Source organism: Drosophila navojoa, chromosome 4 (genome assembly GCF_054131105.1).
Source record: "Drosophila navojoa isolate 15081-1374.11 chromosome 4, UAZ_NAV_1.0, whole genome shotgun sequence".
Classification (NCBI taxonomy): domain Eukaryota; kingdom Metazoa; phylum Arthropoda; class Insecta; order Diptera; family Drosophilidae; genus Drosophila; species Drosophila navojoa.
The window spans coordinates 19,806,955-19,826,427 of NC_142892.1; the positions used below are offsets into that span (position 1 = coordinate 19,806,955).

General features: G+C 36.2%; 2 protein-coding genes across 3 annotated transcripts in view; one reads left to right on the forward strand and one right to left on the reverse strand.

Moving 5' to 3' along the window:
• The window catches only part of Sema5c (Semaphorin 5c), a 46,461-nt gene that overhangs the window by 16,269 nt on the left and 10,719 nt on the right, over positions 1-19,473 (forward strand). The window contains exons 2-4 of one of the 2 annotated variants that reach the window (XM_018099896.3): positions 4,351-4,406; positions 16,866-17,032; positions 17,729-17,828. In XM_018099896.3, coding sequence (XP_017955385.1) covers positions 4,399-4,406; positions 16,866-17,032; positions 17,729-17,828 — 275 coding nt within the window. In that variant the 5' untranslated portion in view covers positions 4,351-4,398. Of the gene's footprint in view, positions 1-4,350; positions 4,407-15,967; positions 16,394-16,865; positions 17,033-17,728; positions 17,829-19,473 lie in introns of those variants that run through there. The other variant, XM_018099897.3, reaches the window with a different exon arrangement.
• Positions 6,622-7,178, reverse strand: LOC108650708 (uncharacterized). The gene has a single exon (XM_018099937.3). The coding sequence runs from the start codon at positions 7,039-7,041 to the stop codon at positions 6,679-6,681; it is 363 nt and encodes a 120-aa protein (XP_017955426.1). The 5' UTR covers positions 7,042-7,178; the 3' UTR covers positions 6,622-6,678.

Below are 19,473 nucleotides of genomic sequence, written 5' to 3' on the forward strand. Positions count from 1 at the left end.
ACTTTGCATATGCATGCTTTTTTCTATTTTAAAATTTGAAAACTTGTTAATGATCATCGTAATGCGATATTTGTCATACCACATTCCAATTAGACAGTGGAATATGTTTACTAAATATTAATATTAAATATTAAAGAAAACTCGTGGTTGTATTTCATACTAGCTTCAAAATATTGTCAAGATAATCCGCAAATTATTATATACAGTTTTCCTTGAGTTTCCCCACTTATCTGCCTTGTTTTCTCTTGATGCTAGTCCTCTATTATATTTTGGCAGCCCAGAAATGGGCTTGCAGCTAACATTTGATTCATTTTCGTTGAAATTTCTGGTGAAAACTGTGCGAAACATTGATAAAGCATCAATCAATAGATATTTCCCATACGCTGCAAGCGCTTTTAAAGGCCGTAAATCATACGGCCCAAACTTGGATTAGCTAAAAGGAAAAAAAAAAGGAAAAAAAACACCTTGCCATAAATCTTTGAGACTCATTTGGTTGCAACTGAAAATTGAACTCGACTTTGGCCACGGGTTCTGCGTTTCGTTTATGTTTGGCGCGCTTTCTGTGCCCAGTTTTTGCGACAAGCCTCTCACGCAGCCCCCATTTGGTCGACCTTCAAATGGCTTTGCTTCACAGACACACACACGTAGAGAAGAGGAGGAGATAGAGGTAAAGGTAGAGGCAAACAGAGATACACACATATGTACAGAGATCACGCCACCTGAAGCGCTGTTGCCAAGTTTCTGAGCGCTTGCTTGTCCGTTGGGTACGGTGAGGCCTGGCCTGACGGAAATGTTGCCAATCGGATGAGCACGCAAAAGACGTTGATGTTTACGTTTACCTGAAGGCGAAGGCGATGGCGATGGCGATGGAGACGGCAGCTCCGGAGCGATCGGTAACATGTTTTATGCATCCGTGGCAATGTTGAAGAAAAAAAAAAAACTTTTATATATGTATACAAACTTTATACAATGTTAAGAAGAAAACAACAGCAACAACAACAACAACAGCGAAATACTTTTAAAGGCAGCTCGAAATGGCGAAGGTCGTTTAAAGGCAATGCACAGTTTATGTTTTGTATACCCTCTACGCATAGAAAGTGTTTCATTGAGGATATAACGATTTTTATGAAACTTTAAGTAACGTACTGAAACACTTATAGATCGAGAATATATATATATTAGCAGCTGATATAAATATTACTCAGGTAATATATACATAACTTATGATGGATATTCTAATATGTATAAGAAGAATACATTCTTTGCTAGATTTCTATTTATTTTATTTATAATGCTTTGTTTTTTTCCCATTTTTAAGGTTTGCGAAGATTATAAGATTGAATTGAGATTTTAAAGTTTAGTTTGATATATATTATTTATTTAAAAAAAAAAAAAAATAAGTATTATTTTATATGTATGCAAAAAATACCTAATAAGAAAAGTTAAAAATTGCAGTACTCCTATCTCATATTTCTATATTATTATATATAAAGAACTAAGACCGTTAAATGAAATAGTAGAACTTAGTTTATATATAACTGACACTTCGAAACGCTACTCTCATAATCAGAAAATTGATAATTGCAAAAGCTCTCTCTCCTTCTTTCGATCTCTTTTTCTGTTTTTCTGCATCTTAATACGTTGCCTTTTAAGAGTCTACGGTATTCGTTAAGGTAAAACATTTACATTTTTTGTTACTTTTTATTTATATTTTTTTGCATATTCATGTTTACCCAGAGAGTTACTTTTGAGCATAACGTTCAGTAGTGGATGGTGGAGATTTATTTGCAAGACTGAGCGACATTGATAAGAGTCGCCTAATTGCTGCTGTGGCGGACGTCAACACAGTTTTCGAAATTTTCAATATGTTGTCTGTTTATTTTGCACGCTGGTTCCCATCGTAAAGCTGTCGACTGGTTTCCTTTTGGGCGACGCGCTCCGATTTGGTCAGCGGTCGCTCGATTTGTGGTTTTCTTTTTGCCAATTCGCTTCTGATTTTGAATCGAGTTTCATTTGGGGAGTTGGTCAGCAGCCGCAGCAGCAGCCACTGCCACCGTCGCCTGATTACTTCTTACATACTTGGTATGTGGGTCAAGCGGCGACACTCGTGGGGCCTCACGCATAATATCTTGATGGATGTATTACACACAAGTCCAGTGGGAATCGCGATATGGACGTGAGGTGTTATTATCTGCTGTACATATTTATTATTGCCACCGAAATATGAAATATGAAATATGAAGTACGTAATTAGTGTCCTACATTGTAAGTACTTTCCGTACAAAACGAAATTTTGTACCCGGATCTTGAGGTAGGACTTTAATAAATGATCTACCTTGGCTATTTACTGAATGTGATGAAGTATCACAGTGTAGCAGAGTATTTTTATAACAGTTTTATGTAACGTTGCCTTCAGCCCTGTTAAATTTCTCTATAATGAGTGTAGTATTGTATGACAGTTATGGATATACATACATAGAGCATGTCTGATTTTGCACAAATCTATTCTCCTTGGTTTGTAGCACAGCATTGTTAGAGAATAGTTTAGCACCTTTCTATATAGTTATATACTATGTTAAGTTGTGCTATTTGAAGCCTTTATAGCACTTTAATCAAAAGAGTTAAATACCACATACGACTCTCATATCATTATACATAGCTTGCTCAGTGTATAAGACTTCGACCCCATTCGACTCTCTGGTCTTTCCCCTCTCTCGTTATCGTATCATGTCAATGTCCATTAAATTGTTTAGCCACACAATTGATACACAATTAGGTTTCAATCGAATCTTTGATCATATTTTTGTTTTTGTGCGCCGTTGCATAAGCATATGCAGGGGGCAACTGATATACATACATATAAAAAAAATAAACTTTCTACAATTATTTTGAAAAGTATTGAACTTTTCTTCTACTTCACGCGATTTACGCAACTTTCACGAACGGCAACAAAAAACCACAAAACCACATGCAACACCAACAACAACGTCAACAACAACAACAACATCAGCAGCGGCTACAATTTATGGCTGCAACAGCCGTTTGCAGCGAAATGAAAAGCTCCACTAGCCTGGCCCACGCAACGTTAAGTTGGAGAAACAAAAAACACAAGCAAAGCAACAGCAACAACTGCCGCAGCATCAGCATCAGCAAAGAGTGAAAAACGAAACCCTTTAGGAAATTTGTATGAAATCTGGCAATGGATGCATAAATCCGTTTAAAATCGTTGTGTTTGAGGCAAAACTTAATGCGGCAACTGCACCTCCGAAATAACACCAACGCAGACCCTGGGGTTACGATTTTGGAGGCGCTGCACATCGGAGCGGCATCAGAGCACAGTGGGCGTCGTCCGAGTATCAATAAAACTTTTTGAGAAAATCGCAATGTGATGTGAAAACCCATCTCGCCAGTGTTGCGCATTGAAGCTACAGATTACAGGCAGTCTGCTTTTCTTATCGAACTTGAATGAAAAATGTCAGTTTTAAACTATTTTTGATCGCTGCTTATGTTATCAGATTCTGCGCTGTTAGAGAATGTTAAGTTAACAGTGGTAGCCAATTGCAGTGTAATGCTAAAGCGTTTTATACATGATTTGTTTATGTTCTCGAACTGTTAATTTAACAGTGGGGGAATCTAACAGAATGGAATAGGCTGTTAAGAAATAAGACCTTCCTTCTATTGCTGCAAATAGACTGCAGAATTTATTATTATAAATATCAATTTTACGCAGCAACAATAAATATTTTGTTTTATTTATATTATTGATATTAGTATAAAATGAAGCTTATATAATTGGCCCACCGTGCAATGCGTACGAGTGCACTTATATGTACATATATAAATCGAGGCCCGACTCTATCTCGGCGGATCAGATCGTATTGGATTGAATTGCTTCAAATCACATAGTGGCTGTATAAATGAGTTTAAACATGGGCCTTATACGCCTTGTGGATTTCGAGAGCTCTGCTAAGACAAAGATTAGGCCAACTATACGAAGATCGTGGCATTGCGGGGGCGTCTTTGGCGTTGGCAGCACATCGCATATCAAAATGACACCATTATGGTATTATGCCAATCGTTCGTTATTAGTCTGTGTGTGTGTGTGTGTATGTGAGTGTGGGGGATCGTGCCGCACATTATACGGGGGCGAACAGCAAGTGGCACACGTTACGGCCGTCGGTATGGTAAATAGCTCGTCTCTATGCCTAGAGATCCATTATTTATGCTAGTCCACTAAATTATTCCATTGACCAAATTCGAAAAGCTATTTATCACTATGTTGTATTTTTAAAATATATTTGATTTTTTTTTTTTTTAATTTTGCATTGGTCTTTTTTTGACTCTTTTCAGCTGAAATTCCTGGAATCCCACCTCTACACGTTTAATGAATGAATCTATATGGACAGGTGAGTGGTAGCTTAAATAATTGATATGATATTTAATGTCTGATATTATAAATGTGTCATTGAACTTATATGGAACGCCTTTCTATGCGATTTTCATAAATAAATAATATAAATACATAGCTATAAGTGGTAAAGAAAATTTGAATAGGAAAGTTACTGATAATAGATGAGCTTGGCTTACACATGCATACAATATGATAGGTCTATTGATAAATCTGAATCCAATTAGATGCTGGGACAAAGATGGCACAGCATGATATTTTATCAATCTGGCTTTTAATTTGTCAAATGCCATTGAACGTATATTGATGTCAGCCGATCGTCTTTCTATGCAATTTTCAGATCTGGAGAACGGGTTTCCCCCATCATATTTCCACACAATATGGTATATATCCATATAGCTATCTATTATCAAATCAATAGCCTGCCTCGGGCAGAATGAATGCCAATCTTCTTGTGTATTTATTTAAGCAATTACAGAGATTTTTTCATGTGTGGAATTTATGTGTTTGATTTTGCACTGACAGTTGACAGTGACAGCGCTTGAGAAACTAAAAAACAAATCACAAAAAACAAAAAACAAAAAATACGCCAATTGGCCGCCGGCTGGCGGTTCAAATTCGCAGACAAACTCAATTTTTGTGGCCAATTTCGTCTTGTATGCAAATTTTTCGTGTGGTTTTTTAATTAACGTAGACACAATTTAGCTCCTTTGTACGGCCATTTGTGCACTTGTCTGGCTGCAATATTCACTAACTATTATTTACCCGCCCCAAAAATCTAATATTGAATCACGATTTGCTGTAGTTGTAGTTGTTGTTGTTATTGTGTGGCACACTTGGCACATAATTTGCGTAATATTTACCTATGCTAATCGGGCCCATTAATCTCACTGGTTAACAAAAGCTTTGAGCACGAGCCAAAAGGGCTCGACAGAGACCCAAACAATAAATAAAATTCATAAAACACGTAGTTTTTATATTTCTGCTTAAATGAAATTGATGGAGCTGTAAGGCCGAAGCAAATATTACAAAGATAGCGCACATACCCAGTGGAAAATTTAATAATTAATTATATCAAATCAATTTTAGAGTTAATTAATAATGAAATTTTGGCACAAAAATGTCAATAAGACGAAGTAAGCTTTAATAATCTGTTAATTTCGATTTGTAACTACTTTTCGATAATTAAGCTTAAGAGTCATAAGTCTTAAGAAGAAGGTAATAATTATTAATATATAAATAAATGATGTTCACCCCATATAAATATAGTAGTTATACTAAATAATCATATAACATTTTATGAGGTAGAGTACATTTTATAAGTCTTTCAGATATAAATCTCAACATCTCAAATGCTCTTGTAAATTTCCGCATGGGCATTATAAGGTAAACGCACGTGTCAGCGTAATGTAATCGCAGCATCCAGAAAAAAACATCGAAACAAAACAAAAAGTGAAAAGGAAAGAGAGAAAAATAAAAAGCCGAACGAAAGTTGAAAGCACACATCATGAAAATGAGGCACACAAAGCTTTGGGAAACTACAATAGGGAACAAAGTTTTATAAAAATGTGAAAAAATAAAAGCCGACGCACTTTTCGCTTTTGAAACGAAGCAAGCGGAACGCGTTCCATGCTGCATTGCCGAGCCATAGACCTCGAGCTGATGAAATGTGCATGATTTGTTTATAATTTACACGATCCGGGCATACCCCAAGCCCGTATGCTGCCATTTCCCCTTCCAAATTCATGTAGTCAGCGCGTGCGCGACTCACGGCTACGGCTCAGAGCTCACGGCTCGTTGAGCAGCCGAACGGAATGGGCGACAGGGGGGAGGCAAAAAGGTGTCGAAAGCGTAGACAAATATTACACATTTAATTATGACAAGTCAACGCGGTCGGACCTCTATCTAGAGATGATGATGATGAAGCCCCTTCAACGCCAACTCACCAAGAAAATTACATAAAAAAAAAAAAAACTTCATCCGAAAAGCAGTTGAAAATTATCGTGGGATGTTGGAAATAATTTCGTAGGTTTTCTGACACTGAGATGATCTTTACACTTGATGAAATTCTAGGAAAAGATAATCTAGATAAATTATGCATATATACATATATGAATAACATTTCATATATTTTATTGGTCGTGCTTGGAGTACAAAATATGAAAACAAATCCTGGCCAAGCTCAGAACAGAACAGAACAGAACAGAACAGACTTTCATCTCAACTAAATTTATTTACCCAAAACTTCATCATTTATAAGGTGCATTGCATTAAGTACTCGGATGTCTGAGCAAATTCTCATACAGGACACTGTGATCCTCGCGGATGTGTTGCTGCAGGCGCAGCAGCTTCCGATGCAGTTTCAGATATGGTTGCATGCTGGCCGTTAGGCTGGCCAAAAGACCCTCTCGGACTAGCTTAACGGTGCTCAGCTGATAGAGATTACCTGCGGCAATCATGCAGGTGAGCTCATCGTCACGATTCTGCAACAGAACCAAATGCTCCTCGATCTTATTCATGCGCTGCTTGAGCTCCTCCTTTTCGGCAATTAGATCACGTTCCCGTATCTTTTGTTCGAACAGATATTCCATGACTTCTTCAGATATATTGGAGTACTGTTGCGCCAGCGCCATTTTTTGTGCTCTATATATATATTTTTTTTGGGAAAAATTACAAATTTTCTGTAAACAAGATATCTGATTTTTGGATATGTCAAACTAAGTGTCGAGACGTCAGACACTCTGCTCGACATAAACGACAGAGCCAGACTCTTTTTCGATTGGATATTTCAACTGTCATTCGATCAGCCAAAGTCTGGGCAGATCATATTACAAATATAGTTTATTATTTATTTATTTTTATTTGCTGTCAAGTTTAGCTAACCTCAGATTCTTATAGGGCGAGTCGCAGACCTAAACAAAGGGCCATAACAATGCCATGCTAATAATAATAATAAATTATCAACACCTTTCGATAAACTTATATACACATTCTGGGTAACCCTCCCTGGCCGACAGAGTCTGTTGATTTTAGGTATTTAAAAATAATATCCGACAAATGCTGCGGATAAGAGTTTTGAATTGTTTAAGATTCAATGCCCTTCCATAGATCGATTTGTATTGTCTTTTGTCGTGGCTAAACATAATTTTGATTTATGTAAATTTACTTAATGGCCTTTTGTTGTTGACTTTTGTCAAAGTGCTAAATGGCTAAGCATATTTCTATTCTCCTCTTTCAGTTATTTCGCATTGCTAGTTTAATTCTTAGCTATGCGCCAAAATTTTTGTCAATTAACATGACGTGAAAATTTCAGAGGGTGACGAGTGTTTTTTTTTAACACTGTAATTTAAATACTATGGAAAACTACTAGAGTGTGAACTAATTACAAGCTTATAATTAATTTTATATTTGGCATTTTAATTAGTATTTTGTGTACTTTTTTGGATACAAATTTATGTTTAGTATCTTTTTAAATAATTTAATAAATTTGGTAGGTAATTTGTTAATATTTCAAATCTTCCATACCTCTTGATTTTTCTTGTAGTATAAAGTACTCCTCTGCGATAGATTCCCATATAAATTTAATTTTTGAACTGTGAAAAGTAAAATACATTTTTTTTATTCATAATTAATTCATTATGCTCATGTATTGCCTTCATTTCTTCATCCACCTGGTCTTATTTATTGAAATAAATTCAAGAGCTTAAATAACTACATGTAAAGCCTGCCTGTATGTCTGGCCCATTTATAAATATTTCCACGAGATATCTGATATCAGATCCCTGTTATGGCTTACAACAAAATTTACATTTGGTACTTATACCTTGCACACAATGTAAGATGAGTATATTGGTTTTCTGCAAATATATTAAAGGCATAACAATTCCAGTTCTTTTTATATGTCAATTTGAAACGTAACAAATCTGGAAGTACTATATTACCACAGAGTGGCTTTATAGGGCTTAGATACTTGGAAATTTAAACATATACTCATGCATATCCAACTGCAGATGAAAATGTTGTGTACCTATGCTATAACCTTTTGGAATTTCTTTGAATTCCTCAGCTGTTCTGCTAGAATCTCAAAGTTGGACCTGATAAATTCCTATTGGCTACGGAGAATAGGTGTATGGATTACATTGTAAATATAAATGCCTTCAGGATGCCTCCCAAACTGTATATATATTTGGCAATTGACTCGACTGTATGCATTGTTGGACCTAACTACATTTTGAAACTGTTTCACTATTGATCTTCTATATATAAAAATCCAAAAATAATATCATATAACAAATTCGAACATGAAAACTTAAATTCCGTGGTCTTCTGAACTGTGAACGGGTATTATGCAGTCAGTGGTGCTTGACAATAAAGTTCTTACTTGCTTTTCAATTGTTTGGTCAACTTTCGCATTGCCTGGAAATACAAGTTTTTATATCATTTATATGGAAGACCACACACACACAACACAACACAACACATACACATACTGATGGGACAGCAAACTATTGCCGGGGGTCATTTATGAGCATTTAATCCTTTTCTTTCGGACTATACAACGACAACAGCCACAACAACAACAACAACAACAGCAACAATGAGCATTACCAAAAAAGGGTGCGTTTCATGGGACATTCGAGTTGATTTATAAGGCTGTCATACGGTGTGCCTCATATTTCTATGGCTTTCACTGTCGCACATAAATTTGTGTGAGCCGCAACACCCACAGCGAGTGAAAATTAACTTGAAATGAAGACATTAAACGAGTTGCCAACAGAGATATGTATATACATATATGGGTATATAAAATCAAGGAAGGCGCGCCAATTGAAATTTATAAAAATTCAGTTGTTTGGCTTCTGGATTAGAGTCTTTGCCACACCTCTGTCAGCAGCTATTCCCTAATAGGCCACGGTCAAAGATCTTCAAATAGTTCCTCAACTTCAGTCAATTGGGCTTGTAATTGCGTCTTTTTTCTAGCTTTTACCAGACACAAGTTTCTATTTACCTTTATGACTTTACAAATTTTCGCTTTTAAGAGTTACAAATGAAAACTAACTTTGTGTGTGGTCTACAAAATGTTTTCTTTTTTTATATTTCTTAGGCAATTCGCTAAAAATAATAAGAACTTGTTTCTTACACATTTTGTACATGTTACAAAAACACCTTTTCAGCGAAGTGTTATTATTTTATAGCTAGACAAGAGTCCGGACGAGTTGAACTCATGGCAAGTGTCATAAAAACACGAAGCACTGTAATTACCAAGGTTTTCTTGAAAGTTTGAGAGCCGAAAGAGTTGTGTGGTGAAAAGATTCCTCAAAGTGCAATCGTGAAATAGGTATAATAACTTGGACTTTCCTTGAATATGGGTAGTTCAAAATTTGAGCTATGGTAGAAGGCGCAATAGGCCACTTTGGGGGGGTTTGGCACTCTTATGAACTATCGATACTTTACTGTACTGCGGTCGATACTCGACTATAGTGCAATCACTACTCAAAAAGAATATTATTAAGGGAAGAAGAAGTCAATTCAATGCGAAAGGCAAAAGATCAAAGTTGTGTAATACATTAAAAAAAAGCCTTTCACTTCGGCACTAATTTTACGTAGGTCGTTGTTATTGTTCTCTAAGAAACTCAATGATCCAATGGACGTATCATTAATAAAGATGGCAAACTGAGATAAAGTGAAAGCCTATTGAAAATGCTTGGCATTTAAATAGGGAGCGATTGTAGTTCCGAATACTAACCAAATTAAAATATTGTTTTTGAAAACTGCATTTGAATAGAGACTTTAAAGTATTTATTAATATTAAAAGTTGTTTAATCTTCAGTTGTAATCAAAATATGTACATCAAACTATTATTATTAATATTTAATTTTCTCAGAATCGACTTTGATCGTTAATAAGCAGAGTCATATCAGACGTCTAGTTAAGACGAGACTTTTTAATTTACTAATTCTCACCCACTTAAGAATGTCGCATGTCACATGCCACATGTAGCATTTCGCATGTAATGCAAATAATTTGCACAGTGTCTGTCATAATTGTGTGGACTGTTGCGTGCTGTCAGCTGGGGGCCATTAAGATGGCGAGACTTCTCTGGCTATGAAGACATACTAGCAGTCGGCTGGTGTGATTATTGCATAGCCTTTAATTTGACAACTGAGAAACATGAAATGCCAGCGAGCGACTCATTAATCTGCCTATATAAAGAAGGTTTTCCAACAAATCGCAGCGAATTGAAAACTCAATATCAAAATCTTTGCTCGTTTTATGCTTTTCGAAAAGTTGTAAATTGAGTTAACACCAAAAAAGGCGAACACTGCTCTAAATTTTTAGCTTACTTCTAAAAATAAAACAAACAGAATGAAAAAAGTCAAGAAATCAAGAAATAGAGGGAAAAAACTCAACTTTGTAATCGATTTGTGCGAATTTCGTAGCGAGTTTCCATTTCGATGCAAAAGTGTTTTTGGCCTGATTCATGCTTGGAATACTTAATTTTCTGTTTTGTGTGTGTATTTCTTTTAACTGTGATCATTAGGGACACAGCAGGTGGAAATGTAAAAGATCAATATATTGATATTGTTGTTGTGCCATAAATTTGGAATTCATAGCGCGAGAGATTAGCATATAAAACTCAGCCACGGCCCATTTTATTAGTGCTACAGTAGGAGTTGTTAAAGCCTATTTATGTCGCTGCGTTATATAAGAGAAAACAACAAAACGAGAGAAACTGAAAATTGATAAATTAGTTTGACTACAATAAATCGTCATTTAAATGAAATCATCGTAAGGTTATTTATATGTAAATCGGGCTCGAAGAGCATGCGGGTAACTTGGGCGGATCTGCAAAACAGAATATGGATGAGTGAGATATTGATTTGATATGCTAAAAGAAATATGGTATGTTGAGGGTATTAAATTAAAAAATATTTAAGACAAGTGTAGATAAATATATTGGAGAGTGTACGAGAGAAGAACTGCAACAGACTAAAGCCAAAAGGGCCACCCAAAAAGAGCTCAGGAATTTCATTTCAGTTTCCTGTTAACAAAATGAAATTATGTCCAACAAATTCGATAGGAGTTGGAAGAACTACTTCGAAATATATTTTGAGTACCACATATTATTTCAGATATCAAAAACAGATAATCCTACAATACCTAAATACCATTTCCTAAATAATATTTCCATTCTACTTTGGTTTATAAACTTGATGTCTTTATTCAGAGAAATTTGAGCTTCCTTATTAAAACTATTCTCCGACGTCAGCTATGGCTTAATTCCATCTTTCAGGTAGTATATGGATTACGCCCTCTTTTGAATTTGTTCAAGAATCGACTCTCTTTGTATGAATTGAAGTGCGGTGCGGCCAGGCCTTGAGCGAATGACCTCACCAAATAGTAATCGGAAAGGGCCAATGTCTGGTGTGGTCAGACATCCCATTGAAGCGGCTCAAAAGTTTACGTCAAAGTTTCCTCTTGCAGCATGGGGTTAGTGTTATGAGGACTTATCTCTTAACATGTTGAAACTTCTTTGTATCATATTATGCATATATTATAGTATATTCGTATATCAATTAATTTTTTTTTGTTTACAAATATTCTACACTTTTAATGAAATGATCACTGCTGCAGTTATTTATGCTTTAAGCTGAATTTTTAACTCAAATTGTAAAATTTAGTTCGTTATACCATTAATGTTTAAACTGAGAATAACTGAAAGCTAAGCAGATCACATTTGCGCCTTAATTGGTTTTAGCAGAATTGAAAGTTCTAGTTCCAGCTCATGCTTTTATTCTAGCTGGATTAGTTTAGATCAACGAAATTAAAACCGGTTCCCCGGTAGCTCTTAAATTATGTGTGATTTAGGCAGTCTAATCTGCAAGATATTGTTCGCATTTGCATTAGGTTTATTCAAATATGAATATAGTAAACAGTCGCATATTTTAACATACATTTAGGCCCGATGCACAAATTAATGAACGCGCTTTAAGCGCTGCTCAGTCATTTAATCGACACTTGATTTGGGGGGAAATATTTACACAATCCCTGAGTGAAATATGTAATGTAATTTTGTTTCAAATTAGTTGCCAAACACGCGCTGTTGGGATTGTTGCTCAAACTCGGCTTTCCGCATAGATTCGAAATCTTTTGAAGGCGGGCGCCCCTCGCCTTATCGCGCTTAAATGTTGTCATAAATTTACGAGTTGTCAATTTGAGCTTGAACCTGAGCAGGGGCCTGGGTCGTCCGCTCATATTTTGTATTTTGTATTATATATTGATAAATTATGGCAGCTGCCTTAATTTTCAATTATATGTATACATATATGTTCGTAAAGCCAGGCTTGAGCATTTTGCTTGACATTAATTTTTATTATTTCTATCGCATAGTATTTTATGAAGTTTTATGTGCTCGCTCGCTCAAATTGTGAAGAGAGTTTATTGGTTTCTGTGACTCTGTTTGTACCAAATTCCTTAAGGTTGAAATATTCGTAGACTTGAGATAGCTTTAAGATTTTAATAAATCCCTACTTTACCCTTTAAAACAAACCATGAAGACTAATAGAAATTAGAAAATCAATAATATGCAATAATGCAAACCATTCATGGACTCAAAAGTATACCTCGTGAACGAGCATTGCGCGGTTGAGTACACTCGGTTTTTACTTGGTGATGTTTATTAGGCTTTGTTTTTATGAGTTTTGTTGGAAAGTCGCTTAGCATATTTGTTTTTTTTTTTTTAATTGTTTGGACATAAACTAAGCGAAACCAATGTCTTTTAATTGCCGCCAACGAGCTTCTAATTTATGATTGTGCATATACACACATATACATATGTATATGTATATACATTCAAGTAAATAAATATTTCTTTTAGTGGTCAAGGATCGTAAAATTGGATAGAAAGTGGTATATGGAAATATATTGATACTAACAATTATTTATTCATAAATTTACAGCCGTGTTAGTTACAGGGTATTTGTCAGTCGGTCATTCTGTTTTCGTTTAATTGTTTTGTGTCAGTTCTTTAATGTTTTTGTATTGTCCTCAATCGATGTGCACTTAAGCAAGTGGAAGCTTCACTCGGGCACATTTTGTCATATTTCATCTCGCGCTTCCTTCATTGGCTTCAATTCTATTTTAAGGTCTTTTTAATTTGCATTCAGAATCAGCAAATACTGTTGATTGGGGCAGACATGGAGTGAGAGTGAGAGGGCTATAGATATGGAGAGAGCGAGACAGTGAATGAATAAATCTGCACTTTTGCGATCTCGATCATTTCAATAACTAATAATTTATTGCTTGGCTGGTCATAAACTTTTAGAGCCCAGTGTGTGTATATATGTGTGTGTGGCAGGCACGTTTTGAAAGTCTAGATTATGACTATGGATAAAAAGAAATGGACTTCCCGTTGTTAACTGAATGGTGTAAATAAAATATACTTATCGTTTATTCTAACAAAGATATTCATTTAGAGTGCGATTAAAGCCATTCAAATTCCGCAGATGCCTTCCCAAAGAAAGTTTTGACCCATATATAGATCAGAGATAGACCAAAAATGTTGTACTATAATTTAGTAAAGCAAAGAAAAAAACATTTCTTTATTTTATGCGCATTTAAACAGCTGGATAATATAATAGAAATACACCCATAGGTAGGTCAAAGAAGATCATTGTCTATGCCAGAGCACACACCCTATCTATCTGAAATTCTTTCGATTTGTTTAGCTAATCAAATAATATAAATTTTGTGTTATCTCGCTATATAAGCCTCATAATTCAGAGCGCAAATATTGACGAACATAGGAACTGAGCAATCAATTTTCTACCCCTTCATCAAAATGGAAACCTTTCATGTTCATATTCATAATAATGTTTGACAGGTGAAGCCCATAAAAGGTCCGGAAGGAAGGGACAGGATCTGCAACGTACTCTGCACTTTGTTCTCTCTCTCTCTATCTCTCTGTCAGAGTGATAAGGGCAAACCGAAATTGTTTGTCACTTCCGTGACTCACGTGCAGTCAAAGCAATCGAGTCAAGGGTCGCCTAGTGGACATTAGCATTACAATCGAAGTAAAGCCGTAAATTACCAGAGGCCAAAAACGTCGTCGTCGTCGTCGTCGTCTTCGACGTCTGTTGGTGCTACCGTAATTAGCATATTTAGTCAACGCTCCAAAAGAAAAACTCGTAGCACAAATCGCAGACAATGAACAATGCAGGTAGTCGTAACATATATTGTCATAGGTACATGGTTTTTCGATTCTTTCTGGCCCTCTGCCCACACTGGAACCTAGCTGAACAACTGCCGATTTCTCGCTGCATGCTGCGGCATAAACAGAACTGACTTTAGAAGAGACCGATCCTCTGCGATCGTCACACTTCTACATTCAGTTTTTGTGTTTGTGTTTGAATAAAACCAACAGCAGCTGTCCCAAAAGTCAAGGCAATTGGCAACAGGACAACTGCGACCCTGCTTTTAAAGATCCTTAAAATGGTGGCGTGGGCGAAACCGATCTTATTACACAGATCGTAAAGCAAACACAAGTGTCTGTTCATGGACGCAACTAAACAAGAGCTACTTATGAATTTACAGCCTATACAGCCTATTCAGCTATATTTATATTCATATTTAATTTGCATCAAGTAAAAATTCTATTTCCTAATGATATATCCAGTGTTTCTTAGTAGATTTACAGATGATGTACATAGGAATTTTATAAACTTAGTCCAGTCAGTTTCTTATGGATTCGTTATTGTATACTTTGTAACCGGCAACCAAATTCGAATCTGAAAATTTACTTAAGGTTGAGCATAATCTGATATATCCATAAAACGTCTAGTATAGTATCAGTATATGAGTTTTAATGGATACGCGTGGTTATACGATAAGATCGCGCTGCTCTGCCCGTCGTCGTCGTCGTCATCGTCGTCTTGTATATCACGTGCCCTTATGCGGCGCGACGTTAATGTCAATTTGTTGGGCTACCAAATTAAAACGCAGACTCAGCTAAGAATTGTCCTTGTTCTGGGCACGTCCCAGCGTCGGTCGACGTTCGACAATCGACAATCGAGGTTCGTCGTTCGCCGTTCGATGTCCGACGTCGCGTCGTCTGTCAATCCAGGCAGCAAGCAGCACACTGGGCGACGATCCCAGCCATTTGAGACGAGCCGAGCCGAGCCAAGTCCCACTGTAGTTGCAGCCAGTAAGTAGTTGGCTGTCGTTGTCGCATGATATATGAGTGCCCTGCCCTGCTGCTGCCACTGCAACCGCGCCCAACCATCAAAACCCAACGCTAAGCCCCCAGGCCCAAGCCCAAGTTTTTGTTGTTGCCGTTGCCGTTGCTGTTTGAGCTCGCTGCGCAGGCCGAAGCCGGTTCTGAAAACAAACATCTTCGTGGGCTGTGAGCATCGCGTCGGCGTCTTGTCCCCTTTTGCTTTGCTCGTTAATTCGTGCGCTCGCTTGTTCTCTCGCTCAGTTGCTCACTCGCTCGCTCGCTCTTTGGCCGTTTTGTTGTTTCCACTCTCTTCGCTTATGGTGTCTACTGCTGCGACCGCCGCTCCGCAGCTCAGTTTGTTTTGACTCGCTGCGCGGTTAACTTCGACGTGCGCGTCGCGCTTAAAGAGCAAAAGCAAAAGAAAAAGCAAAAACTCTTCGTGTCGTATCTTCCGGTTACTTACTTCACTTACTAAACCCAAACCCATATGAGGAAAATTTCTGTTTATCATCTGTGCTGATCCGCATATGTTTTGAAACCAATTGATGATTGGAACTAATCGTGAATTGTAAATTGTGAATTGTAAACCGTAAATTGTGAATTGTGAATTGCGCGATGAATTTGTAATCTCATCATACATATGCTATCAAGCATCTCAATAAATACTTATATAAACCCAACACTTTGGCAATCTGCCCACTTATTTCGCTGCTGAAGCTGAATGGAAAAGCATATATAATCTGTTTAAGCGCTACGTGACAATATATAAAGTGAGTTCGAACTGCTCTTAACTGATTACTCTTAATCAGTTATGCATGGGCCGTGTGGAAAAGTATATAAACGTAGCTAAATATCGGACCTAAGCTTAAATTGAACGCTTTCTCCTAGCCCGCATGACTTTCGTAATGCGAATCAGAGGACTTATATAAATAACTAAAATTAGGCACACAAAATGTTGATTTGTATTTAATTAAGTTACTGGATAATATAATATTGGTTGGTTTTAAATTTCATATCTAGTTGTATTCAAGGGGATTCGGTCTCCGGCTAATGTGTGGAGTTTTATACCTAGTTATATATTGAATTATGTATGAATAATTGGCTTTATAACAAGACGGGTTTTACCAGATAAAGCATTAGATGTTGACAATCCGTTATACGAGTAGATCCGCAAAATATGCAAATATAGAAATTCCTGCATATTTCTCAATAAAGCAAATCTTTTGTTCTCTTTCATTGCAGCATGTTAATTCTAAAATATGACAAAATGCAGCATCAGCTATGGCTTCTACTTCTGCTATTATTAACCCTACAAAGCCCCCGGGGCACGCGGGCTCTACTTAATGGCTATCAGGCGCAGCCGAACTTTGAGCTACTGGAAATTGATTCGCGTTACATATCATATCAAGGTAAGTTATGGATTATCAAAAAACACAGTTACAAAACTGTGTCAATAGCCAGGCAATCAATCACTTGAAATATACGAAAATTGTGCTCATATCTCAGTCAGGTGTAAGTAGTTTGTTGCGCAAAAGCCTGGATGTCCGAAGTCTTGATGGAGATGTCAATTCCAAAGAATCTTAACACCTATATACTATATAGGAATATGTATGTGTATATACACTCATATTGTGTATATTATAAAAATATCTGCGGGTCGTTTAATCAGAAAACGCTCCGTGTTTATTGTTCAAATATTTGCGTTGCATTGTCTCAATCTGTGCTTTTTGCATGCCTGTGGAATGCATTTTCTGAAGTACGACTTCTCGATGTGCAAACTCAGCACCGAGGTTTTGTTGACTCTGATTTTCATTTTTATAGGCATTTATTTTCTTACTTATTCTGTTTGTTTCTTACGAGTCGAGGCTTTTAACTGTACTTTACCTTCCTTAGTTATGCAATGCTAATGTAATAATATTGAAATAAATTTGATTGGCGCATACCCTGCAAGAAGTAGAATTATCAATTTACAAAGTTCTCAGAAAAATGAAAACTATTTATATAAATATTTCTTGCCTCCCTCCTTTTGTTTAGACTATCAAAATTATTTTTCGATTTCGATTTGGATTTCATATTATTAATCAAATTTCTCTTTACCTATGCAGATTTAATGTCAACAGCCAAACGATTTTACGATCCCGATACGACGTGGTACTCTGAATTGTTATACGATGTGGCTAGAAAGCAGGTTATTGTCGGTGCCAGGTAAGCTACGATATAGACATAAATATTTGTTATATTGAATTACCTATAAATTGACTCACGGACACATGACTTATAGTGACTGTTGGCCAAATCAAACGGAAACTATTAAGTTTGTTAAGATCGCAAGTGATCGGGAATACCCTTTAGCTAAATTATCAGCTAAAGTGGCACAACTTATTGCGTAAATACAAAAAAATGATAAGAGGTTTCGGTTTTCTCTTGTTTATTTTTTTCTTTTTGGCAATGTCTAAAAATCTCTGCTTAAAATCGAAAGTGGCAGGTTTACTTAATCTAGTACTTATCGGTTGTTTTATCGCAATGAGGAAAACGCAGCAAGTAGAACAAGTTGAGTAAACAGAAGAAAAAATACTCTATGCGCAACAAGTGGATGCAGATACCCAGATACGTACTTATAGATACATAGATACAAACGATCTCAGCTTGTTTGTTAAGCAATTTGATGGTACATTTAGCTGTTTATTTTCGTATACCCTGGTGGAGGGTTTTATAGTTTGGTCATGCAATGTATTACGCATGGAAGCAAATGTTTTTTACCTGCTGTTGATCTGCATCAAGAGCTGAAGTATTAGGGAAACGTTCTTCGAATTGCTTCTATTTTAACTATTATGTCAGTATTTTGTATATGGTATATCAGGAATATATAAGGTGACAATCGGTCATAGATGATATTTAGATTTTGTATAATCGCAGATTCACATACAGATTCTGGATGAGATCGTAAACTAAAAACATATAAAATAATATTCAAATTGGTTTATTTAAGAAATATGTTTATAAGAATGCTCTATTACAAATAGAATCAGGATCTCTTAGAATCAATGTTTTAATTACAGTGATCTGAAAGTCTTCATATAAAGATATTGTTTACGTAGGTTTGTCATTTTGAGGGTATATAAAATTCGTATTTCTAAGGCAGCGCATTTCTTTCATGTGCTGCTTTATGTGCTTAGCGTGTAGCCAAAGTTTGTTTTTCATTTGTGCTCCGTCTTAAACTCCCAGTCATCTTAATAAGAAAAGAGAGAATCAGAATATACGAACATAAGATAAGAAGTTGTGTTGTCCCTTTGGGATCTTAACCCCTTGCCGCAGAGCGAGGGAGATGGAGAGATACGCACTGGCTCGTTTATCAAAATGTCGTCGCTGTTTTCTCACTTTTTCACTTTATTTTGTTTTGTTAGTTTTACCTTGTTGTCAATCATTCGTCTCAGGTTTATTTTGTTTTCTTTCGATTTGTCATTCGTTGCTTTTCTCAACATATTCTCAGAGATAGTTTCTAGGCTCTGAAATATATTGGCCGTGTTGTTGCTGTTGCTGTTGTCGTTGTTGTTGATAACGAAGGGCAGTTGCTCTACTTACTAACAGGTAGGCGTAAAGATAGCTAGTTGTATCTGTTAATATAGATAACTGCGTGGGCATATTAAATGTGATTTATTTTATTATAAGGTGTAGGCACCTTTAGATAGTGCGAATAGCAACTTGATATGACTTAACTCAACTGGGCAGCTGGTCAAAGTTTTAGTTGAAGAAAAAACCATATAATACCTTTATGCATGGACTTTAGATATTTCCTTACCTTAATTAAACAGGCATTCCTTAAGTTTTGCTTATTACACTAAATCATAAA